At 43.0% G+C, this 25,554-nt stretch overlaps 1 protein-coding gene and 1 long non-coding RNA gene across 26 annotated transcripts in view; one reads left to right on the top strand and one right to left on the bottom strand.

The window, feature by feature from the left end:
* CALD1 (caldesmon 1) overlaps positions 1 to 25,554 on the bottom strand; it is a 236,987-nt gene that overhangs the window by 6,180 nt on the left and 205,253 nt on the right. For 13 of the 25 annotated variants that reach the window (XM_038383081.2, XM_038383058.2, XM_043517140.1 and 10 more), the window contains 7 exons: positions 19,409 to 19,569; positions 15,633 to 15,894; positions 13,110 to 13,250; positions 5,401 to 5,444; positions 5,234 to 5,312; positions 3,214 to 3,351; positions 968 to 1,063 (listed from right to left, as the gene is read on the bottom strand). In XM_038383081.2, coding sequence (XP_038239009.1) covers positions 968 to 1,063; positions 3,214 to 3,351; positions 5,234 to 5,312; positions 5,401 to 5,444; positions 13,110 to 13,250; positions 15,633 to 15,894; positions 19,409 to 19,569 — 921 coding nt within the window. The remainder of the gene's footprint in view (positions 1 to 967; positions 1,064 to 3,213; positions 3,352 to 5,233; positions 5,313 to 5,400; positions 5,445 to 13,109; positions 13,251 to 15,632; positions 15,895 to 19,408; positions 19,570 to 25,554) is intronic. The other 12 variants (XM_038383167.2, XM_038383144.2, XM_038383133.2 and 9 more) reach the window with 1 other exon arrangement.
* Positions 15,892 to 23,770, top strand: LOC122460786. The gene is made up of 2 exons (XR_006282294.1): positions 15,892 to 17,314; positions 17,437 to 23,770. It is a non-coding gene; the product is annotated as an uncharacterized LOC122460786 (long non-coding RNA).

Genomic DNA, 25,554 nt, shown 5'->3' on the forward strand with positions numbered 1-25,554 from the left:
CCATACCTTACAATACATGTTATCTCCCAATGCAGGGAAGGAAAAGGGACTGGAATTGTCAATTTCTGTTCTTTCCTCCCTGAACCGCTCTTATCTTGTTTCCCCTGCCCCTCTTGGCAGTGGCTGAACAACTTTTTTCCTTCTTCCTTCATTTGTAGCTTGCTGCCCTTGTTCCCAACTGAGTAAAAAGTTATGTGACGCTTAGAGTGAAGGCAGCCATCAGTGGTCTGGACCAGGTGCTTCTTACAGGAGGGGTGAGCTATATAGACATTTGGGGCAGTGTCTCTCCTGGAGTTGCTACATTAGGGATTGCTATGGCAACAAGGAGGAGACATTTGCATTCATTTTGGTGGGCAAGGGGGCAGGTCCAGGGACACAAAAGCTTTCCACAGCTCTGCTGCTCCTCTCCTCTAGATTAGCTGAAAGTTATATGGTCTGGCAGCATATAGTCAAATATGGATGCAGGAAGCTTAAACATAACAGCCTGATGTGCTACTTGTATATTTACCATTTTAGAACCGGAGTCTCATTTACACCAAGGCATCTTTAGGACACTAACAGTTTGGGCATTTCAACAGTTTGCCAGTTCCTCTTGGAGGCAAAATATCAAATATTTCATCAACAGGTCATGACTGTTTATGTACAGATTCATGGCAGAATAGCTGAGGCTCCAAGTTAACATTCTCCTCTGTAACATGACCCCTCACAATTTTTCTAGAGCATCCATCCGTGCAGTTTCCAAGGATGCACCAGCTCGATGGTGAGAGCTGTTCTGATTCCATCATCATCCACAAGTTCTCAACTTTAGTGCTTCTATCAGATCAAGCCTCTGAGGAAAGAGAAAGCACCACCATCCCTTCCAAGGAGCCATCTATTTCCTGACCTAGCATATTTACTTTTTATCTCTCCCCTACTGACATAAGTGCAAACTCATCATTCAGAAGCCAGTTACTGCAGTTTTACTTACAGAAGGTTTCGGAGCAGGTGATTTGTTGGTGTCTGGGGTCTTAGTTAACCATTCGTTGATACGACTGGACACACCAACCTTCAGTCCAGCTGTTTCCTGCAAAGCAGTCATTCACAAATCAGCTTTTCTAGAGTACTTGTGCCTATGGGCTCTATGATTTGGGGCTTAAAAAAAGCAAAACCCATGGTTAATAAGAATTTCCCTCAGAGACTATGTCTGGATGAGATACAGCCTTCAATTTTCAGGGGTAGCTGGTCACACCTGGCAAACAAAGTAATCATGTGACTACCCCCTGGATACCGTTCATAAAGTTTTCATCGATCCCTGAGTACCCAGTGCTGCTTCTGCCCCCACTCCAAATTCTAAAAATAAGATCTTTAGCCTAAACAGAAGAATGACACTGGAATTATTTCATCCAGGTTTTGTTTTTGTTTTTTTTTTTAACTGGAATTTTGAAATACAACACAATAAACCTCCTGCCTAAATCACCCAAGTTAATAGAATTTCTTAAAATATATAGCCAAAGTTTTCAAACTTGGGTGCATACAGTTAAGTGCCTAAATTCATATTTAGGCACACAGAGCCTGATTTTCAGAAGTGCTTTCAACTCACGTTGACTTGTAAGAAGAAATGTTGGCCTATGAATTTATAGACAAGATATGAACCTTAAATATTCGAGTGATGCTTTTTAAAAAACAAAAAACAAAAAAAACCCCACCACACCTGAGTAACTTTACTAGTAGAATTTGACCTAATAAAAACATTACAACTCCGAACTTTTTTGTACATGGCTTAAGCTCCCCAGTTACAGCTGTGTAAGATGTCGGAAGTGTGAAGTTACAGTGAGTCTCTCTTAAGTAAGCCTATTATTGCAATAAGTTTCCCTCTTAGTGCCTACTGTAATAATCTTACTGTTATTCTGTAGGCCAGTGGTCTCCAACCTTTTATAAGCACCAGATCACTTTTTGAATTTAAGTGCAACCCAGGAGCTACCTCAAAGAAAATGTAGAAATAACAGTAATCACACAAACCCAAACACCCTTGCCCTGCCCCTTCCAAGGCCACACCCCCTTTTCCAAGACCCTGCCCTGCTCACTCCATCCCCCCCCCATCGTACTCGCTCTCCCATGCTCCCTCACTTTCACTGGGCTGGGACAGGGGGTTGGGGTGCAGGAGGGGGTGCGCGCTCCGGGCTCGGGCTGAGGGGTTCGGAGTGTGGGAGGGGCTCTGGGCTGAGCCTGGGACAAGGGGTTGAGGTGCAGGAAGGGGCTCAGGAAGGCAGTTTGGGTGCAGGAGGGGGCTCAGGGCTGGGGCAGGCAGTTGGGGTGCAGGAGGAGTGTGGGGTGCTGTCTCCAGGAGGGGACTCAGGGCTCAGGCAGCAGGTTGAGGTGCAGGGTGCGGAGTCTGGGAGGGGGCTGGAGTGCAGAGGGGGACTCAGGGCTGGGGCCAGGAGTTGGGGTGCAGGAGGGGCTCCGGGGTTTGGACTCTGGGAGAGGGCCAGGGTGTAGGAGGGGTTTGGGCTCCGGCCAGATGCCGCTTACCTCAGGTGGCTTGTGGCACCTCAGGCGGCAGCACAGTGGGGCTAAGGCAGGCTCCTTGTCTTCTCTGTCCCTGCGCTGCTCCTGAAAGCAGCCAGCATGTCCGGCAGCGACTCCTGGGGGTGGGGGGGGGAAGGGCAGGTGGCTCCACGTGCTGCCCTCGCCCGCAGGCACCACTCCCGCAGCTCCCATTGGCCACGGTTCCCCATTCCCGGCCAATGGGAGCTGCAAGGATGGTGCCTGCAGGTGAGGGCAGCACGTAGAGACCCACTGTCCTGCCTGCGCATTCCCCCTCCCCACCCCACGAGCCACTGCCAGACTTGCTGGCTGCTTCTCGGAGCAGCGCAGGGATAGGACAGAGAGAGAGCCTGCCTTAGCCCTGCCAACAGATAGTTAGCAGTTGATCTCCCGGTTTGGCTGCAGGAGGGTTGGCAACCCTATTGTGATCGACTAGTCGATTGTGGAGCCTCTAACAGTGGGTCTCAGTGACTGACTGAGATCCATGGTCAGATGAACCAGTTGATGACCACTGCTGTAGGCTACATGGGTAGCTGGGTCTTTGAGAATCCAGTTCTTCAAGATGCTGAGCACCATCTATCTTTGACTTCAGCAAGACTGTTCACAGGAGTAAGGATTACTTATAAATAAGGATTTAAGGAAAGGTCCTTGGTGTAGTTCTATATAAACATGCAAAGTAGGAATATGTACCTTATTTGTTGTCCCTGGTGCAGAGGGTGATGAGAAAACATTTCCTTTCTCCCACATGCTTTTGATATTACGGACACCCTCAGCTGGGACTGGAAGGTCAGAGGGTGCTGGCTTAGCAGGTTTTGCAGTCTTTGTGCCCTGCAATAGACAGAGGCTAGTTAATGCTCAGAACTAAGACCCTGGTGCTGAATGTGTTTTAGAGTTCTGGGGCATCAGGGGAGAACAGCATATACGTGTATCTTTAAAGCTGAATGAAGTTCCATTGATGACTATGCAAATTATAATGCAGACAAAGATAAGACTCTTAGTAAAGAGCCTGACTTGTTGGAAGTACAGTTGTTCAAGTCCGTGCACTCCTCGTGATCTGCCCTATCATTCATGCAGATTTTGCACACATGGATTTACAAGGTTTGTGGTAAACAGTAGCTGATGGTAAAGAGGTTTATAAAGTAGTGCTTTCAGCTGACCCATAGTTTGATTTAGCTTGTAACTCCTTTAAACAGTTTGCCCCCTTTCTTCCATGGATTTGCCTCTGGCTATGGCACAAATCAAGGAGGAAGGAAGCTGTAAAGGACTGATACACTGTCTAGTGCATCCATCCTGCTCTGTCTGGTACTGGCAGGTTAACCCTGTAACTGAGGTTTATCACAAAGGCCCAACAGTCGAGCATTTCTGCAAGGTGTGACTTCTGCAGGGTTACCAAAATGGAAGTCAAAATTCCCTCTTTGTTGGCAACATTCACAAGTAGAATCGGTCAGGGATGTGGGGGAGTGGAGGGTCCTAACAGGTAGAGGTTGAAGAAGTTGCCTTGTGTTTCTATGTGTAAGAGAAGTCCAGCACCAGAAGTTAAGGGCCAGACTGTGGCAGAAAAGCACAGGTAACATTGGTGGAGAGCTGTGCAATTCTCCCCTTACCTCGTAAAGCAATAGCTTTATGTCCAAGCTAGGCACAAAGGACCAGACCCTCAGATGGTCTAGATCAGCATAGCTCTATTGAAGTCAGTGGAGCAACACCATTTATATTAGTTGACAAGCAGGTCCAATGAGTCTGGTATCACAGCTACTGCTGCACCCTTGGAAATGGCACAGTCTGATCTCCCTGCTGCATGGGATCAGTTCCGCTAGTTGCTAGAGATGGATGGGGCCACCGCTCCACCCTCACCCATTCACAGTTTGGGGAGTCAAACATCTAGTTCTGGCGCTGAATCAAAATCTGCACGCTCTGAGCTCAGAGACTGTGTCTTACACGGGGACAAAGGGGTTAGAGTGGAGTTATAAAACACAGATATGTACTGATTCTTTAAAACTAACAGCAGCCAAGTGGACAAGGGAAATAAGGACTGGGTATATAGTTCCAGGTGGAAACTCAGAAGGGAGAGAAAGTTAGGAACTACCTTTTTGTTTATCCTCATTAAGCTCAGCGCTAGAAGCAAGACTGATTTAACGTTATCACGTGACAAGGCTCACTACATCCTATGCAGTGCTGCCCACAATCCGGCCTAATGAATAGGATGTGCGACAAGTGATTAAGAGGGAAGCACAGTCTTATGGTTAGACTACACAGCTGGGAGTTCAGAGATATGGGTTCTGTTTCCGATTCTTCCACAGAGCTACTGTGACACCTTGGACAAGTCATTCCCCTCTGCCTTAACAACCCATCTGTTAGATGAGGAAAACAGGTAGGTACCCAACACACAGGGGTGCTGGGGCTCAATTCATTAAAGGTTAGTAGCACCGTTTGAGACTCATCTGGAAAGTACTACAAGTTAACAGCCACTAAGGTTTGAGAGAGAAGACAGAATATTTAGTAGCAACAGAGGCCACAATTCTGACATTTGAGTCAGATAAGCCTCTGAACGTTTGTTCAAACCTTGTATGAACCACTTTGTTCTGAAGCATCATCAAAAGTAGCTTTGTGATGAAGCTCCCCACAATTCTTGGATACTAAAACCTGGACTGATTAAGGCCCGCCCCCCAACCACCATCACCAATTGGATTAATATAATTTAATTACAACTTACCTCAATTGCACTAGTGTATTGCTCAAGTCTGCTGTCAATCTTGGAGACAATTGCTGCAGAGTGAGTGGGTTTAGCGCCACTGTTTGGAGGGGAGAAAACAGAAGTGATTACTACATCTACACACTTTGCTGCTTTGATTTAGTCTATTACGCAGTTTATTGCTTTACCTCTTCTGAGCGGATTTGTTCAAAAACTCTGCTCGTTCTTCTATCTAGAAATAGAAAGATAGAAGTGGTGTAACTATTTATCTGCAATGCCTGCAGCCCAATACAAGTTCAAAGGCCTGTAGTGACACGCAGCTCCAAACAGAAAATCAGCATCAGCTTCAAATTCAAATCACTGCAGCAACATATAGAGGAGTTTACCATTTAGGACTCTATTATGAAACAAACGTGCAGGTGTGGGGGAATTATGCAGGGAATTATTATTTACCTCCTTCATGTTCTTCAGTGCTTCTCAAGATGATATATTTACAAGAATAAGTCCCCAGTGCACCAGGGGTGAAGGAAAGGGAGGATGTAGAGGTCACTAAGGGGGTTGGGAGATTAGAGTCACATTATATGCCAAATTCACCCACCCCGCAAAAAGCATCAGGGAAAGAGGCAAATTAAATAAGTTTTCAAGAGTAGACACATCAGAGTAGGACAGATCTGGAGCTGAGCCATGTAACTCTATCCCATACATTTTAAAGAGGACAAGTACACTGATTTTTTTGGACTCAAATTATAGATCAAAGCATATTTTGCTTCTATACAGCACGGTCACCACTGAGTCAATATTTACCAACTGCAATGTTGTCTTTCATACCACAGTTATTTTCTATTCCCTGTACAGGGAAATAGTGTAGTATCTCTGATACAGGTGAACCATGGAGGTCTCAGGCGAGACATCCTAAACTCCAGATAATTTCAGGATAGAGGGATTGCAGCCCTGCAAAAAGTTTAATGAAGTCACATGAGACAAGGTCTTCTCTGCAGTCTGAGCTAGAGGAGGTCTGGCAGAGATAATGTAGTTAATGGAATCAGCTCCAACAATTTCACCTCCTTTTACTTCTCCCTGTCAATACTCAGCTGGACCCCACCCTACCCTGCAGTCAGCTCTGCAGCTCCATACAGGAGCAACTGCATAAACAGAAGATCTACCTGACCGTCAGTAATCCCAGAATTTGGGTTATTGCAGATTTACCAGTATCACTATGTACTGTTTCCAAGTCATTAGTGGTGACTACTGCAGCACTTGCATCTTCAAAGAAGAAGTAATGACAACTAACTTTAGACCGTTCACTTAACTAGTTCTAGGTTCTCCCCTGCATCCTCCCTCCCTCATAGCAATATAAAAATATCTAACCCCACAGCACACCTTAAATACAAATGGTTGGAAATTCCACAACTCAGGGCCACAGCAGCAGAGATTCAGGCAGTTTCTCATTCAGCAATGAAGGAACTAACTGGACCAATTCCAGTTAATTTCATATATATATTTCCAGGGAACCTCAAATGCGCAGCTCTGATCTAAGATACACTCTATTCCCAGTAATTGGTCTCAAAAGATGGACAAGTATTGCTTGCTCATGTCTCAGATCCAAATAAATTCCTGGAGAGAGAGATCTGCTTTATTCTGCCACTAGACATACTGTATGGCTGATTCTTTATCCAGCCACACAGTGGCAGCAACACACCAGCCAGGAGAAGGCTGTCCATGTTCCTCAGATTTTTCCTCTGCTGTCTTTGGAAAGGAGTCTTGACCCAAAAGTAATACAATTGACATGGCCATGGAATGAATGTGGTTAAAATGGAATAGATAGATCTGTGATATTAACTTGAACATATCAGTTTTTTCCAACCATTATACAAAGCATAAAGAAAAAGATTAAAGTGTTGCCCATCAGCAATGAATCCCATTTTGAAGTCATATTTTTGGTTATGGGAAACTGCTGAAAGGATAAAAGTTTATAAATACTAAGGTCATGTGGGCTTAGTTTTTAGTTCCTATAAAGGAAATATGGTCTGAACAGATCTTGACCATGGTTCTAATCTTTTATTGGAAGAGGCCTGTATTTTCTCATTGCATTCAGCTCTAGAAAAGTGTGCTCTGAATAGCATTTCTAAAGGACAGAGAGTGTATACACACACACACACACACACAATGCAGACTGAGGCCTCTATTTTCTCATAAGCTCTACACAGCAGACCCCTTCCTCAGCAACATCAGTCGGTCCCCTGCACGCAGGCAAGGGGATGGTCCCTGCAGAACAGCTTGCAGGAGCAGGGCCCAAAGCAGCTAGCTGATGTGTGGTTTAGAGACTCTTCTAGCTTAGAAACTTGATGACATTGGATCCCTAGCTGAGATGGTCCCTCTCCTGAGGAGTAATTTTAATGGTGTTTTCCCAGCTAGACTGGCTGTTTTCTAGAGCTTCCCTGTGCTCACTAAGGGGAGAAGGTGGATTCTATTCATCGCAGCCCTGAATACCTCTGCAAGCAGTTACTAATTCTCCAATCTTGGTGTGTCCTGCTTCCCAGCTGCAACTGTGCCCCATCTTGACCAGCCTGAGTGAAGGATTTGGTTAAGAGGGGAGAGGGGTGGAACAATCATTGAATGGGGGAGTAGCAAAGAGGTGGGAAGTGACTGTATACTCCGTACACGTGGGGGCTCTGTCTGTACTTGACAGGATACCGGGGAGTGTAGCTCAAGAGACGGAGGCAAGCAAGGCTCCTGCAGAGGGCAAGGGGGAAAGGAGACAGGAGCAGAGTTAGCAGGGATCCCTCAAGACAGACGAGGCCTTTCCAGCCTGAAGAATAAAATGGTTGTTCATGAGGTTTCCTCACTCCTGCATGAGGATCTGTCTTGGCGCACTGCTTAGGAAGAGCCCAGTTTTTATTACTGTTGCATGCAGGGGAAAACCCATCTTTCAATGTACTTCAACTAAACTCAACATGCAGAGGACTAGGCCACTCAACCCACTGCACACTAAGCAAGCTGCATGCCATAGGAGGAGGAATATTAGCCACGTACACTAAATAAAATTACAAAACAGATCTGTAAAACAAATAGGAAAAAGCAAGGTTGTTAATTGAATGGTTACCTCTGGAGGAACTTTGCTACACTGAAGCATTGAACAAAGAACTGAATGACCCATCCCAGCTGTGGATGTACTCCAGAGACTTGATTTGAACCTGCAGTTTATTTTTCATTGTTTCATGTTCTTTGTGTGTGTATATCAATCTCCCCTCTGTTTTTTCCACCAAATGCATTCTATGAAGTGAGCTGTAGCTCACGAAAGCTTATGCTCTAATAAATTTAGTCTCTAAGGTGCCACAAGTACTCCTTTTCTTTTTGAGAAACTCTGCTGTTTCCTGTATCTGAGACCAAAGCCTGTATGGGATTTTTTAAATGCCTTGGACCCTGGTTTTGTTAAGAGGAACACCAGCCAGAACATATCACAAAAGCAAGCAAGGGCTTCAAGAAATCAAAGACACCAATCTCCAGCTAAACTACCAGATGGTGAAGAACCCAGCCTGGTGTCTCAAATAAGCCAGCCCCTGCAAATCAAATTCAAGAATAATCTCCATAAGTCAGCATTAGAGGCCTACAGCCTTAGTAAAGGGACCAACAATATAGCAACCGTCACAAACACCAGGGACCCAATCTGACAACACTTCTGCCCCCGCTTAACTTGACTGATGTGAGTCATCATGGGACTACTCACATAAGCAAAACAGCAGTTTGCAGGACCAAGACCTTAGTTAATGGGAGCTGTGCAGGCAGATGAAGAGCAATGCATGATTCAACTGAGTTGGAAGGATTTTTCTAGGGTGTAACCATGCTCATACGTTTCCTCTCCTTGAAGCTGTCCTGTATGAGCAGGCTTGGAGGCTATGGGGTTTTTCTACCTGTTTGTGCAAAGAAGTTGCTGGATGTATTAATGAGGCTAGAGATGCAACCTAAGGCCTATGAAACAAATTCTGCCTTCACTGCCAACCATGATGCCCCAGGATGTGAATAAGATGGTATAAGGAAAAGGTTAATGCTGGATTTGACCCCATACATTTACATAACATTTAGGAACAGATCACCAACTAAATATTTCCAATAAAGGGTTGTCAGTTTTATGTGCATTTAATTATCTTAATAACCATTTAGTAGACTCTTAAACTGTGTATAATAAAGGTTATCAAACCATTTCAGGTAATGTGACAATAGAAATGCTACTTTAAAAAAGTGAAACAGTTTGGGGGGGGGGGGAAGAGAAAAATAGCGTCCCATATAGCATTAGCTAATGTACAGCACCCAGCTGCAGGAATCTAGCCACTCAGTTCCATTTTTGGTTCTGGCTCCCTGGAGAAAAGAGCCTGCCCTCAGACTCTTTGAGCACTAACATAAATCATAGCCCCACTAGGCACCCATCTTGCTTTCTACTGAAGTCAGTAACATCTGTGCACCCCTGGGGTAACTCAGGTGACTTATTTGAGTGATGAGTTTAAGCCACAGGCTCCCCCTCTCATATTCAAGAGGGAAATAATGGGAGAGGAGGGAAATAATGGGAGAGGAACTAAACTTAGAGGAGAGGTTCTTTAAAGTCAGGAGCAGTGTGGGATCTAACTCCTCCCAGTCAGTGCTCTAATGCTGAGATATTGCCTAAATAAGCAATAGTGCGCTAGGCAAAGATATGTCTTTAAAAAAAAGTCTCAGGTCCTGCAAGGTCACACATCCTGGCTCTGCAGTCAGAGTGGCTTTTCAGAGAAAGCTGGCTGCCGCACAATCCTCTGATCCCCCACAAGAGATCTTCAGCTAGGAGCTGGAGAACTTCCAAGACTCCACAATTCTGTCATTGCTCCCACCCACACCCAGGCTGCAAGCTGGAGTTCCTCCCATTTCAGCTCCAAACTGGTTTTGTTTTCCTGCCCAACTAAAGATTCAGACTGCGGGGGTGGGGTTCACTGCCCAGGGGAAACTTTGTTTTCCAAGTCTTCTGGCCTTCTTCATTGCTTTAGAGAGGGACAGGACAGTTCTACGGCTCTTCCTGATACCCCTCGGGAATGGGCTTGAAGGGAAGAATACAACAAAGAAGTGTCATGCAGAACAGTTCACCCCATGCTACAGCCCATTTGTGCCAGCTAAACTGGGAAGGACCCCAGTGCAGGAGGTGCTGTACAGGAGCAGCAGACCTTGTTTTGTGCACCCCTGTGCCCTCACAGGAAGCCCCAAGGGGAAGAGGAAGATGCAGGAGTGACAATCATGCACTGCTGCAATGACCCACCAGGACCTGAAGTAGTCACAAAAATCCCTAACAGAAGGAAGAGCAAGCAGCCTCTCCACTGTCCCTGAGCCCAGGATGAATCTGCCTGCATTCTCCTGGCATTTTTCCTACTCCCTATCATACATAAGAGAACCCAACCCATGTGTTCTCATCTGAAAGACTCCAGTCTACACCTACCTCAGTTTCCCCAGGGTCATGGTCATTTTCCTAAAAACACAGCTGCTAAAAAATCCTGAACACACTGCTCTTTAATTCCCTTTCTTGACTCCCCTTGCCCTCCATATTAACCTCAAACTAGGCTTCCTCTGCTCCTACCTACACATCAGGTTCCTGTTCCTTGTATGTTCCCCTAGCTCCCTTTATTTGCCAGTCATGACAACCTTGATGCCCCTGTTGTGATCTTGAAGCAGGGGACCTCAGGTTTCACTGAAACACTTTTGTTTAACTGTTTTATCATCAACGGGTATTACTGGGTGACGTTCTATGGTCTGTGATATGCTAGGTCAGAGTGGTCTTTATAGATCTGAATCCTCACAAAAAAGTAACGAATGACATTGGACTGCATATCTGACTCAGATTCTCTAAACTATGTTGGTCTTTATGTCTCTCTAGTCAGCCCTTTGCCTGACAGATAAATGCAGCATCCATAAAAGGGCACCATGCTACACCCCTTTCAAACCATTTTCCTGCCTCCTTTGTACATATTGATGTGCACCAGGTCCCAGTTCAACAAGTCTTCTCCCCCTCCTCAATCAAATCATTCCTTTGTGGAAGAAATGAGATTATTTAGCTCAGAATAAAAGCAAGAGCAAGGAGGGTGAAAGAAAATCCTGGTCAAAGAGTGATCTAGTGAACCCTGCAGAACATGCACATAAACCTACCCAAACCTCAATTGTGGAGCCTAGGAAAGCAATTAGGTGATGTAGGCCAACAGTTTAGGAGGCTAATTTCAGCTGGATTCAGCAGATACACGGCTGCCCATTGAAGCCAGGACCGATATGTTCAGGAAGTGTCATGGATATATATTTTAAATAAGAACAGTTCCTGCAAAGTTAGCACAGTTGCTCTTGTGAGCTTTAACAGTTATCAATTCTCTCCCACCACCAAGACCACAGCTATTATATCCCCCTAAATATAGTCTTTGAAATTTAACAAAGTTTAGAAAGTTTAAGCTGTCTACCAAAGATTTTTTTTTAATGTAGCTTTACCAGAAAAGCTTTGTCAAGGCTAAAAGCTGCATTTAACTCTATTAAACATTTCTCCACTATACACTTTCAACTCTCTCTCCAACTGAGAGAAAGAAATAAGTCATGGCATTTGTCAGCTAGAAACCTAAAATGCATTTCATAAAAGTCAACCAGATATCTTAATGCGCACAGGAAGAAGAAAAAGTTCAGACAGAAGGAACATGCATAATGGTCTTGATTTCTAGCAGCTGGAGCTGAAAGAAGCTGCTAGTGCCATAACTACTGATAAACTCTTTACTAAAAATAACAGTAACACAATCTTAAACTTAACTATAAGTTACTAAAGGTCACTGACAGGTTGCAGGTAATAAACAAAAATTCATGGAAGCCTGTGACCTGTCTGACTTTGGGTGGGAGGGGCTGATGGAAGCCCAAGTTGGAGCCCAAACCCTGCTGGAGGGGCAGCATCCACCACCCACAGCAGCTGTGAGCTGCAGGGGCCCTGCTGCCACCATTGCTCTCAACGGAAATGCTGCTGAGGATCTGAGGCAGGTCATAACCCTGTGAGTTCACTCCTTCCTTGTGTAAAGGGCAGTACAAGTTCAGAGGATGAATACCTGCCTCCACTGAAGTCAATGGCAATATTCCCATTGATTTCAGTGGGAGGGAAGGATTCACCCATATATTTTAAGGCTTGAAGGAACCACTGTGGTCATCTACTTTGACCTCCCGCATAACACAAGCCACAAAGAGAGCCATCCTGTAATTCCTGCTGCAGAAGAAGTTATTCTTTCCTGCTACAAAAATCGACATTATTGAGCCAGCAATTTGTAGCTGGGGTTTATGTGATGGATTCGATTTATGGTAGCCCTCTGTTCCGGGGAGAGTTTCATCTGGTAAACAGATTTAATACACAGTATAAGCATGTAGATGAGATGAGTCCTCTGTGGCCATGTGTTCTTCTTAAATGCTAGGGTGGAAGAGAACTGAGGATGTAGAAAGGAAGAGTACATTTCTGATTCCTCTCCAGTTTCTCTAACACACATCATCACTGAAGTGTGAAAATATTAGTTTTACACTGAGAACACTAACATTTTCCAAAGTGATATCCTCCTGAAGATATCAGAAAGGCCTCTTTTTGGTCATCCTGATTATTAAGAACAATAGGTACCCTGCATTCTAGGCAATATACATACAGACTCACTAACTTTCTAGAGATGGGCTCATTCTGCAAAATCTTGACCTGGATTTCAAACATTATAAGGTTTGAAGGTCTTTGGATCCACAGTTTTGGCTAAGGTCCATTTGCAAAATTCAGATTGGGATCCTTGTTCCGATTTGAAGTGTTCCCAAAATTTGGGGGTCTTTGTATATGTGATTTTAGCTTGAATCCCTATTCTATTTTCATTTATAGACTTAGTGCAGAAGTTACCTTGAGAGATGAACCCTTGGGAGTGAAACACTTAAATGGCTTCTTGTCATCTGACAAACCATCTTCTGGCATCTTCTGACGTTTTTCAGCAGCTTCAGCCCTTCTCCTCTCGATGTCTTCTTTCAGCCTCCTCTTCTCCTCCTAAGACAGTATGAACACCTAGCTAGTCATTTGTTTCCTTCAAGAGACCACATCAACCTCAGATCCCTTAAACTCCTGGAGAAATATACAGGATTCGTGGAGAACACAAATCCTTACACCAGCCGGAAATTTCAGTGATCTATTTTAGTTCTAGCTATTTATAATGTATTTGTGGTGCACTAGGCAACCATAGTATCAAGTGTGTGTGTTAATCTATAAGATCTTAATTTCCCCTGCCCCCGAAGACATTTTCTCCTTAAGAAAGTGTACTTTCATGGTCCACTGTGTAATGAGAGACAGCTGTACTTTATGAAAAATGCTGTCTTTCATTAAAGGACTGGGACTTAAGAAGTTGAATGTTAACTTTTAAGACTGTTACATTGATTTTAAAAATGTTATTGAAAGCCACACTTAACATGGCTCTAAGTCAGGATATTGATGGTAGAATGTTTTCAAGGGAATAAATTCCAGAGAGGGGGATCTTCCTAGTTGCCTGAGAACAGACCCAAGAACCCTAAGGTCCCATCCCACTTCCAAGACTGAATCCTCCTTTAGCCTCATGCAAGTCACTTCTCCTCCTCTTTATAGATTGGGAATTGTGGCACAGAGATTAATACTTAGCTACCTCATGTGGCTGGTGGAGATTAATATATGCCTAATGCTCTGAAGATGAAAAGCACCACATACAGCCTAAGAAGGGCTATTACTCTGCAGAGGTAGTGTGGGTTTTTATTTTGTAAGACATCAGTTGAACTAGAGGGCAGTCACTCTTAGCCCTATTAAGCAAGGCCTGTTCTGATATTGCAAAATGTTGAGTGACCTTCGCTCCCACAGAGATCTTTTATGGGAAAGTAGGGAGCTCAGCATGTTCCAGGATTGGGCCCATCACTATAAGTGCTAAGTAGTATAATTATTAGTCCCCAATATCCAAGTTTATTTTCTGTATAATTTAGATCCCTAATTTCTGTGCCAGAGATCTGAACATCCAGTTTAAGGAGATTCACTTGGCAGAAGAAACAGGCAAACAGATGTATTTTTTGGTATTAAATTTTAAATGAGGCAAAGATTTCTAATGAGATTCAGTCCATCATAACACAGGCATTTAATCCCATTTGCAGCAAACAAACATCTGTGTTAGTCTCATCTCTCCCTCCCCAGATAGTAACAAGATTTCTGTAATTTAAGATGTGTGCCAAAAAAAGACACCCACAACAAACAAAGCCTATGTTCCCGCAACATTGCACATGATATTTTGTCTGCACGGGAAATAAGAAAATCAGAGTTAAGATTCTCAAGACAACCACAGTGGTCCCACTTGTGTGATGAGATTTGCTTGGATGGGACTAGAATGTCACCCGTTGGTGCTATCTCCTTGTGCATCAGGATTAGATCAGGGTCTTACTACACATCTGTGTATAGGATCACATCACACCAAATACTGTGTACTTGCAGCTGAGATTGAAGGTTACAGAAACAGTGCAGCTTTTATGTCCATTAGCATGTGCCACTGCACATCATTGTACAAACGGGTGATGAAAGACCCAGTTTTGTTACCTCTGTCAACCTTAGTGGGTAGCAGAGAAGAAAAACTTAGTGGAATGATGGCAGGGCCCCCAAAAGGAGGAATCTGACTGAGAAAATTGACAGGTTTCAGAGTAGCAGCCGTGTTAGTCTGTATTCGCAAAAAGAAAAGGAGTACTTGTGGCACCTTAGAGACTAACAAATTTATTAGAGCATAAGCTTTCGTGAGCTACAGCTCACTGAGAAAATTGAAAGATTTTTATCTGTTAAGTATTTGTATTGTAGCACCAAGAGTTCCCAACTTAAACTGGGGCCACACTGCACTAGGTGCAATCACATAGCAAGAGCCAATCCCTGCCCTGATGAGGTTATAGTCTAAATAGATGAGACAGGAAAAGGGTGAGAGAGGAAGCAAGGGCAAAGAGAGGTAAAGCCCAAGGTAACACAGTCTGTTAACAGTAGCAGATCCAGGAATAAAATAGTCTAGTTTTGGGCCTTCCAAGTTGGCTGACATTAGGCTTTGTTTTGGTTTTCCTTTTCCTTTCACACAACATTGCCTTACATATTGAAACCCAGATCCTCAAAGGTATTTTGGCCTCTAACTCCCATTGTTTTCAATGTCAGATAGAAGATGAAATACTTTTGAGAATCTGGGCCCGAGGAACTATCCCAGGGCCTAAAATGCCACCCATACTCAGGTTAAGCAGAGGCTCTCTCTTTATGCAGTCCCATTGATTATTTGCCCAAGAGTATGCCTCACTGCACAGCGTTGTGTGATCATGCAATGAAAGACCAATAGGAGCAAGTGAAGCAGAACAGAGTCTAACTTTGGATCTTACGGTTTTATTACTACACCATTACCTCCTCTCTGGCTTTTCTCTCAGCCTCCTCCTGCTTCCTCCTCTGTTCCTCTTCCTCAAGGATCTTCCGACGCTCCTCACGCTTTTTCTTCAGTTCCTCCAGCTCCACGGCCGCCTCCTGTTGCTTCTCCTTCAACTTCTCAAACTCCTCGCTTTCATTTTCACCTCGGCGACGGCGCAGCTCCTCTAGTCGTTTGCCGGCTTCAGCCTGGGACACCGGCTTACTATCCTCAGCATTTGTAGTTGCTTTCATGCCGGAGCGGCTAAGAATGAATTGAGAAGCAGGTTAACATGCCACAGGTTTTCCTTTGCCAGTTTGGATCACCCGTTTCCACTCAACTCGGCAGCAACATAAGAACCTGACACACACAAACACCTCTTGACAAGATCTTTTGTTCCTCACAGAGTGTGTACTACCCTCAGCAGGTTTCATCAGGGGCTGAAGTAGGCTGGGGAGCCCAGAGGCACATCTCTTCCTTCCCCTGACAGTGGGGGACCAAAGGGTCCCACATGCTTGGAAGGGTAGTTTTTGTATCATATTGCCTCAGAACCTAAGACAAATGTGTCTCACCCCCTTTCTAGAGACATCTGAACTCATGAACTTGAAATTTTCATGTCTGTTTTTTTTTAATTCAAGATCCATTTTATTTTATTCCCAACTCCATAGTATATACACACTTATCCTTACATATTTCTACCATGTAATTGAGAACATTACCTACGAGATATGTTCCAGCTTCTAAAAGCATACTACTTGATTAATCTATGCAGAAAACAATTCAGGGATCCAATGAAAAGCAATAAATAAATATTTAAGGCAGAGAGAAGTGAAACAACATATACATATCCAAAACAAACACTATATTCTGTGTAATAAAAGACAAATAATCCTTTGATTTCTCAGACAAACGTCTTCCCTAAGGGATTATATAAAGTGTTTTTACAAATCTATTTAAAGAGAGCTAAAGCCCATTGCTGGGGCATTAGTCTTCAGTTTACCGGGAGTAGGAAGGAATATTCTTATTATTCCATCAATATTTTCAACACAAGATGCTTCAATAATGTAATGCCACTTGTTATCTTGCACTCTTGCTAACTTGCATATATATCAGGTCTGGTCAAAAACTTGGTTGAAGTTTTCTGTGAGAGTTTTGATTTTTCATAAACCCAAAACTAGATTTTTCATTGAATTTTTCCACCAGGGGAAAAAAACCCAAAACAAATCAAAACCAGATATTTTCCAGCCAGGTCTTATAATCAAAGACATTTTAAAAAACAGTACATTCAGACTGCCCACAAGAGATGCATATTTTTGTGGGAGTGTCAAATAGCACCACCTATATATGTAATTACCACTTCAGGGTTTACATGCTTGCTCCTCGAAGTGTATTTATTAATACACTAGAAAAAGGGGTCAACACTTGAGGTATCAGCATGATACTTACAAGAGAAATGGCAAGTATGCATTTATATTGTTTTTATTTTCTTCCTTGTTCTACACCCAAGAAAAAAGGAGATCCCAAACACTACAGCAACGAAACCAGAGTGTTGCACAATTAAATGCCAATAGAGCCAACAGTACAACAGTTAAGGTTTCCTTCAGCAATATGGATCAGTTTCTGTCTTCAGTTACCTCAGGGAAAATACAGAGTAACTTCACTGAAGTCAATAGACTTATTCCAGGTTTCAGAGTAGCAGCCGTGTTAGTCTGTATTCGCAAAAAAAAAAAAGGAGTACTTGTGGCACCTTAGAGACTAACAAATTTATTAGAGCATAAGCTTTCGTGAGCTACAGCTCACTTCCAGGTTTGAGTGGTATAGCTGAGAGTAGAATTTAGCCTTAAGCAATTTTTTCTTCACTGTTTGGAAGGGGTGGGTGAATATTTTGTCCAAACAATCACATTTGTCTTTCTTACTGAAAAGAACTGTTTATCTCCCAATCATGTATATCCACAGGCTATTTCTATCTTCTTTTATTAATATACACTATGGAGGACTTCCTCTGCTGTTTCTGCATATTCTCTAGTAGGGAACAATAATTGGCAGTCATCCTCTTCATATTTTTTTCTTGAGCCTCTTTGCTTTCAGCACATTCTGGGAATCTCAGCCCCTTGCTGCCAACATCAAGAAATCAGTACTGAGATTCTATACCGAGGAAGAGCTTTCAAAAGTGCCTATTTGGTGCTAAGAAAAAAAAGCCAACTGCCAGCCTTCACACAGAAGGAGAAATAAGATGGTTTGTGAGAGACAAAAATGACAGAACAATGTGAAAAATGCATTACATCATGCTTAGGATTTTTGCACTCCCATATGGAAGTGTGGAGGTGGGAAAGGGAAACCACAAAGATAAAGCTTTCTAAATATTCTGTCAGTGACAGAGACAAAGATGGGACAGACAATATTTCTCTTTAGCCTCAGATTTCTCAGTTGGTCTTAAGAAGTTTTATTTCTCATCATTACCATTTAGACTTATCTTATGAGTCTCTTAATCTCTTGCTACTATCTTGCTTATGGACAATGAAACTACAGGTAGTCCCAAACTAAAGCCCTATGACTAGACATCAACTTTTTTTCCTCCTAAGGTAGGGTGGGGAAAAAGTGTGGAAACCCCATTTGAAGTTTTTCAAATAAGTCCTTGGCTCTAACAAGAAATAAAGCAAGTGAAAAAAGTTATATACATATTTTAGAAACAGAACTCATGTTAGTGGTGATTTGACCTGAGTATACAGAACAATTGCTAACAGGACTCATGTCCTGCTATTCCATCCCTATGTCATATGACAACCTAGCTATATGGGATTTTGAATTATTTTACTTTTGAAAAAGTTTGTTTCCCCATAGGACCTATTAGGGGAATGCTAAGATGCACAAAAATTCCATCTGCCACTGTTTAGAAAATTGACTAGGGAGCTTAAAGTCTTTACCTACTTCAGTGGCAACAGGAAGGAGAGATTTAGAAGAAATAAATGAAGACTACTAACTTATTTGTCTATTCCACTTCTTTGCTTTTATTCCCCCTTGCTTCCCCACTTGGTAGCAGAGATGAGCCTTTCCAAATCTCTCCCCATAAACAAGTTACCTTTAGATTTCCAACTGTAGCAGAAGCCTCAGAGACCGTTTTATTTTCTTGTCTCGCTAAACCACATTAAGATCTTTCTTAAAAAGGCAGAATAGTGTGGCTGGCTGTAGTTTTCACTCCATCAAATAATCACTCTTTTGTGCAGAAATCATTAGCTTCAAGGCTTGCTAGTGCAAACAACCAAAAGATCAACCCTTAAAAGAGTTATCCTAGGAGGCAAAGCTGCTCCTAGCTGGTTATATAGGGTGTAATTAAAAGCAGGTGTGTAATTGGCAATGAGTTATCTCACTCAGAGTCAGGTACCTGTGCCACTAGAGTATAAAATCACAGCTCTTGGCTCTTAATGTAGACTATGAAATGATGAAGTTCATTAAGAAATGTCTAGTAGATGACAGGAGTATGGTAAAAGCAAATGACTGATCCCCACAGAGGGGGTGAGTTGTTTGCTTATTGTTTACTACTCTGCTATGAGTCTCTCATTTCTCCACTACAGTGAGGTGGGCAGCAGGCCACTACAAAATAGCTTGAGATCCTGAATTTATTTCTAAGGAGCCACTGAATATTACAACCTTCAATGATGTTGGAAATTTAAGTCTTGTACTATACAGCTAAAAGTACAGTAACAGAGACCCATAAAAGGCAACAAGTCCCACAGCTCTACTCTGATATAAACAAATCTAGTGCTAATGTGTAGCTTACCTAAAAATATTCTCGGTATGTTTAAGTTTATGAGTAGTAGGTTCCTGGAAACGCTCTCCATTCTGTGGCTTTGGTTCAGGAAATCCCTTCTTACGATCCCAGATAGGCTTCACCTCCTCCTTAGGTGCTTTGTCCTTATTAGCCTTGTCATCTTTGATCTGCTTGGGAGATGTTAGAAAGCGTACAACCAAAAACAAAACAAAAAATCATAATTAGACGTTGTGGATGACTGAAAAGGAAAACAAGTTTCCCACCATCAATGGGCAACTGAACAACTGTCTTCAAATGTTCTATGGCAGGAATAGGTTGTCAAGTTCTAAAATGTGGCCTGCAACCAACCTCGCCTTCTGATCTATGTTAAATATGCAGGCATCTGAATTCATCTACACTGTGTGCTAATCTGCTGTGGCCTTGGAAATCTCAAGCATCCTTACTTCTCATGCAATCAAGCCAGTCTCTACCACTACCTTGCCCACCATCCCCTTCCTGATCATGTGTCTGTTTATTCACCTGTTGTGTATTGTCTAAATCATAGACTGAGCTCTCTGAGGCAGGGATTGTCTGGTTGGGGCCCTAGGCGCTACTGCAATAGAAATAATATAATCTTAAATTGATTTGCACAAAGCAAGTGCATGCTATGTGGATGTAGCCAATACATTCAACGGCACAGGAGGTATGTGCTATACGGACGTACCTAGGACTTTCTGTGTCACAGCAGGTGCATACTACCTAGCTATTACAAGTATAGTTTGCAATAGTAGTTAAAAATTATGTTTCAAAGCAATATTTGCTTTGATAAATGTGTAACTGGGGTTATCATCACCTGTACCCCAGTCTAAACAGTGACTAGTGGAGGAAGATACTATCGGAAGTGAAGCTCTTACGCCTATGAAGAAGCAGATGTTTTCTCTGGAAACATTAAGGCAAGATTTCCCCCCTTCCCCTACAAGCCTTTGCCCGACATAAGTCAGACTAAGATCCAGAATCATTATGCACTAGTTTCACTCTCTAAACCCCACCCAGAAAATTCTGGACTGAAAATTATTTATTATCACCACTGATGGCCTGACCCCAGCATGCTGAGTCATGGTTGGATGCTGATGGAAAGTGCAGGATATGGCAATTGATTTCAGTTCTTCTGTTCTGTGGACAGAATTATTCCCACTAAGTAAATTAGCTAAACCAGCAGCCAAAACAAGCTTTGAATAGCAGTGGAGGAAAATACCAACGTTAACCCAAGGAAGATCTCCGTTTTCGCTTTTAGCTTTGCCAAATTTGGGAAATGCTCTGATTGGCAGCCTGAATATCATTTATTTGGAGAATTGTCTGTAAACCTTTAGCAAGCTGTACTATATTACTCTGCATCCTACTGCCCTTCCATCTGATCTGAAAAGAAAATAAATCGTACACAGTCCTATTCTAGGACACATTTTAAAAAAAACGTACTCCAAGCTGCGTCTAGTGGAAAAGCCCAAACCTCTACACTATTTCTATCCTTCCTCCGCTCAATGCGCCTTTCAATAGCCCACCTCCAAGGCATCCCCTCCCACTTTTCAAAAGCAGGAGCCTCATGGGGGGAAGGGGGATGCTTACAAAGCACCTGACATGACTGCGCAGCTTGAAACCCTAAGACCTGTTCTGCCTGGAACTGGCATTAAGTGCTGTTCATACAATGCCAGTACCACAAGTGACAGCTATCATGTGGTGTGGACTGCAAGTGTGTGTGGGTGGGAGGGGATGAGTTTTCATATATTCTGCGTGAATTTGCTTCTGGTGAAAGATGCCAGCTATACAACTCTGAGAGAAAACTGCTCTGTCCTTAGAATAGGCAGCAGCAATGTAAGCTTCCCCTATACTGCCCTTCCAATGAGCCTCAAGGTATGTCCACGCTGCAAAAAAATGGTGTGTTCTGAATTTGGATTAGCTAACCCCAGTTAAAATAGCAGTGAAGACAAAGCAACTCAGCTTTTAACTTGTGATAGCAGCTCAACATCAACCCCAGGCTCCCTATAGGTTTTAACTTCAGCTGCTAACCCAAATTAAAAGTAGAGTTGCAGCGTCTTTGCTGTTAACTCAGGTTAGCAGCTCGAGTTCGAGCCTATAATGGAGACTGGGGTTAAACCTGAGCTTCTAACCTGAGTTAGAAGCTGAGTTGATGGAGTCTTCACTGCTATTGTAACCCCAGTTCGGTAACCCAAGTTAAAAACACACCTTTTTGTGCGGTAGACATACCCTCAGCTACGACCAAGTGGAATCACGTTAATAGGTAAGAGGGGAATTCCGTTTCCATGATCACGCATTCTTTGGCCTTGATGCTGTGACTAGCAGCAGCCAAGCCTATTATTGCTAGGGGCAACAGTAGTGGCTTTGAAGATGTGAACTCCTAACTTCTAGGAACTAGTCAGAGACAATCATTTCAGTAACTCACTCTAATGAACAGTCATCAGCTTGTAATGTCTTTTGGTCACTCCCAATCTGGGCAAGATTTGAACCAGTGATGTAATAACAGGAAAAAGCTCTGGCTCTCATTAGCAATCCCCTGCACTACTCAATCCCTTTCTGAGTGATTTAGAGACCTGGGGTGTTGATTGTTTCAGGATTTCAAATGCCAGGACTTCTGTTTTGGGATTTTGAAAGGGCAGAATTTCCTTTTATGAGATTTTCATCAAGTCCCTTCTAAGTCTCATTAAAAACCCAGTATGTCAGCTGCCTGAGCTGCAGTCCCAGCTGGGGCAGGTAGTGTATCTTACATCTTAATTGAAATTGCTAAGAAAACTAATAGTAAAAAAATATGCTTTTAGAATTAACAGGCTAGGGAATACCTTTTCATGGGCTAAAAGGATTTGATTTAAAAGATTATGGTTTCTTACCAAGTGTGTGGGGGTGGGTGGAAGGAAGGGACACACACACACAAATAATAAACACAACTGGGCTTTTTGACTAAAAAAAGAAAGGAAGATAAAATAGGTTATCAGAGAAACACGTCAAGGGTTTAGGGCCCAATCCTGCTTCTGTTAATTTTAATGGAGAACAGCCATTGACTTCAACAGAAGCAGGAAATAGACCCTTTCATAGCAGTGCACCCTAAAAGTGACAGAATTAAACATTTTTGTATGCTTACACATCTCAGTGAATTAGGGATCAATCCATCTGACGCTGAAAGGAATGGAAAGGCTCCTACTGACTCCAGTGGAATTAGATCAGACCTGCAGTAGTATCTTCAAAAAACACAGCCCATCTCCTCCCACAGATCCTGACCCTCAAATCAAATTGAACATGACTGAAATTTTTCTGGAGGTTTGTAAATTGTTCAGCTATTTTTATTTTTGCACATTTCTCCATCTCCAGGTTCCTGCTAGGAATGTAAATTAGAACTTGAGATGCAACATTTCCACCCAGAGTTTGAACACCTCAAAGTTTTGGTTCTGTCAATTATAAAGATCGCAAACTTTGGTTCCTGATTTGGGTTCAATTTTGGAATGCCCCAAAAAGCTGTGGGCATCTACAGCTACCTCTAGGTGGCAGCTGGGAGCAGGATTCCTAGCTCGGGCAGACAGAGACACACTAGCTCTGCTCAAGCTAGTGTGCTAAAAATAGCAGGGTAGCATGGGTGGCAGCTCAGGCTAGCCACCTGAGTAGAAACCTGCACAGACCCCTTGGGTATGTGCCCAAGCCGCTGCCTGTGCTACCGCTGGCTACGTTGCTATTTTTAGTGCATTAGCTCAAGAAGAGCTACCGTGTATCTGTCCACCCAAGCTGGAAAGTGCATGCCCAGCTGCAGTGTAGAGGTACCCTAAGGTTTAGGTTTGGGGCCCATCTCTATCAAAGTAGAGATACCTATATACCATGAGAAAAGGCTGCTTTTGCAGTATGTTTAGCCAAACCGGAAGCGGGAGTCTCATGTCAAGAGAAAACTTGTTCTGATGAACTTTCCAGACCAATTTTGCAGACCCAAATGTTGGGACAGTTCAAAGAAGCGGCCAGACTTTTGGTTGCTAAATTGAGTGAAACCTACACTGTGAGGGCCAGATTCTGATCTCACTTAAAGTGGATGTGCACTGGTGTAACACAGGTACATAGGCATAAATCTGAGGTAACAGAGAGAGGAGAAGAATGCCCCCAGATCTAGTCAGGCTTACAATCTCGCAACCCTATTAATAACTACATAACTTGTCAAAATTCAGGCTTTGTTGAATTTTGTGTATCACTATCATGACAGGAATGTACTGAAAGGCTGCTCATCTTGCAGTAGTGAGAATATCATTCTTGTCCTAAGCCAAAAAGCGATGGCCAAGATTTTCAAAAGGGACTAATGATTTTGGGTGTCCAACTTGAGACACCTTTTGGGAGGTGGGTGTTTAGCACTTTCCAAAAATGAAGCCCTTTAAAGGTGTCTTAAATTGAGCATCCAAAAACTGAGGAATGCAAAATCTCTAATCCCTTCTGAGAATGTTGGCCATTATCTTTAAGGGTTCGCTCTTGCAGTCTATACTCATGGGGGTCCTATGAGATGCAGAGCTTCCTCAGCTCCGACTAACTTCAATGGGAATTGAGGGCACTCAGCACTGTGTAGGACGAAAATCTAGCGAGGCCAAGTAAAATTGACATTATTGGTCATATATTTATCCAGCCCCTTTTTAAAAGAATCTCCAGTATGATCTGATTTTGCGTGGTGGCAAATTCCACAGGCTGACTCCTTGTTGTGAAGGAATATTTTCCTTGCATTTGCTTTATACGCATTCTTTGACCTTGACAGTGTGACTACCAGCAGCCAAGCCAAGCCAAGCCTATTGTTGCTAATAGCAACAGTAGTGACATTGAAGATGTGGACTCCTAACTGCTAGGAACCAGTCAGAGAACCATTTCTGTTCACTCACTCTAATGAACCGTCATCAGTTTGTAACATCTTTTGGTCACTGCCAATCTCGCCCTCATTTCACTGAGTAACTCTTTGCTCAGTTTTGTGAGGCAATCAGAGTGACGGTTCAGTTTTTAATTTAACCTTCACTATCGTAAGTATCTCCATGAAGAGTCCTTTAACTATTCTCCTTTGCAGGCTAAATTATCCTAGTTTTACCAATCTCTCCTCATATGAATTACAAACATTCTTCTACCCTCTTCATTGCCCTCTTTGGATCTTTTCAATCTCACCTATGTCCATCTTCAATTGAAGTATCCGAAACTGGACACTGCACTCCAGAAAAGTTTTTAGCATCGTTTGCTATCAGGCATGATCCTCAGGGTGGGAATAATCACCTGTAATATGCAGAGTTCCACTAGCTGCTTTCCTACACCCCAAGATATTGGGTCAAATCCTCAACAGGTGCAAATCTGCTGCACTGATTTACAGCCGCAGCAGATCTGGTCTTCAGGTTTTCCAAGCAGATACATAGGCAGGTAATCTCACCTTTACTAAATATCCATCCAGTAGGGCTATAGCTTACTTTATACCACATGGATGTGCTTGAGCCCAAAGGGGCACAATCCTGCAAGGCCCTGAGCACCCTCAACTTTCTATTAAAGTCAATGAAAGTTGAGGCACTCGGCACCTTGCAGGATTGTGCCAAAAGCGGGTCCACTGCACAAATACTAAGCACCTCTCTCTGTTTGCTAATTACAAATCTGAGGAGTAAATGGTTCCCAACCTTATTTACTTACCATACAGTAAAACACCATGGCACCAGCTCCTGTGTTTATAATAGAAATGCAATGCAGTAAATTTTGTAGAATTTCTCTTTAAAACAAAAAAAGAATCTTGAGTCTGCAAGGTTTATATAATTAGGCACTGCATTATTTGGGGGAAGAAAAATCATTAGTTAGATCAGTTAAGTGGCCAAAGGGACCTGGAAGCGTCCATGATTATTATGAAAGTAGGTCTCAGTCACAAGAGTAAAGTTTGTAGTAAAGTGGAGGAAACCAGGGAAGGATGATTAGTTGGAACAATCCTGAGAAATTCATCTCCAGGGCCCAAATCTTGCTTGCATCACTTACTTGAGTGAGTCCCATTGACGTCATTGGGTTACTTGTGTTACGTAAGGCAAACAAGATTTGGTCCTAAGGCCCCAATTAGAAAAATACTTAACCATATGCTTAACACTGAGTACATGAATAGTCCCATCCCTATTGACATCAATGAGATTACCCAC

Source organism: Dermochelys coriacea, chromosome 1 (assembly GCF_009764565.3).
Source record: "Dermochelys coriacea isolate rDerCor1 chromosome 1, rDerCor1.pri.v4, whole genome shotgun sequence".
Lineage (NCBI taxonomy): Eukaryota > Metazoa > Chordata > Testudines > Dermochelyidae > Dermochelys > Dermochelys coriacea.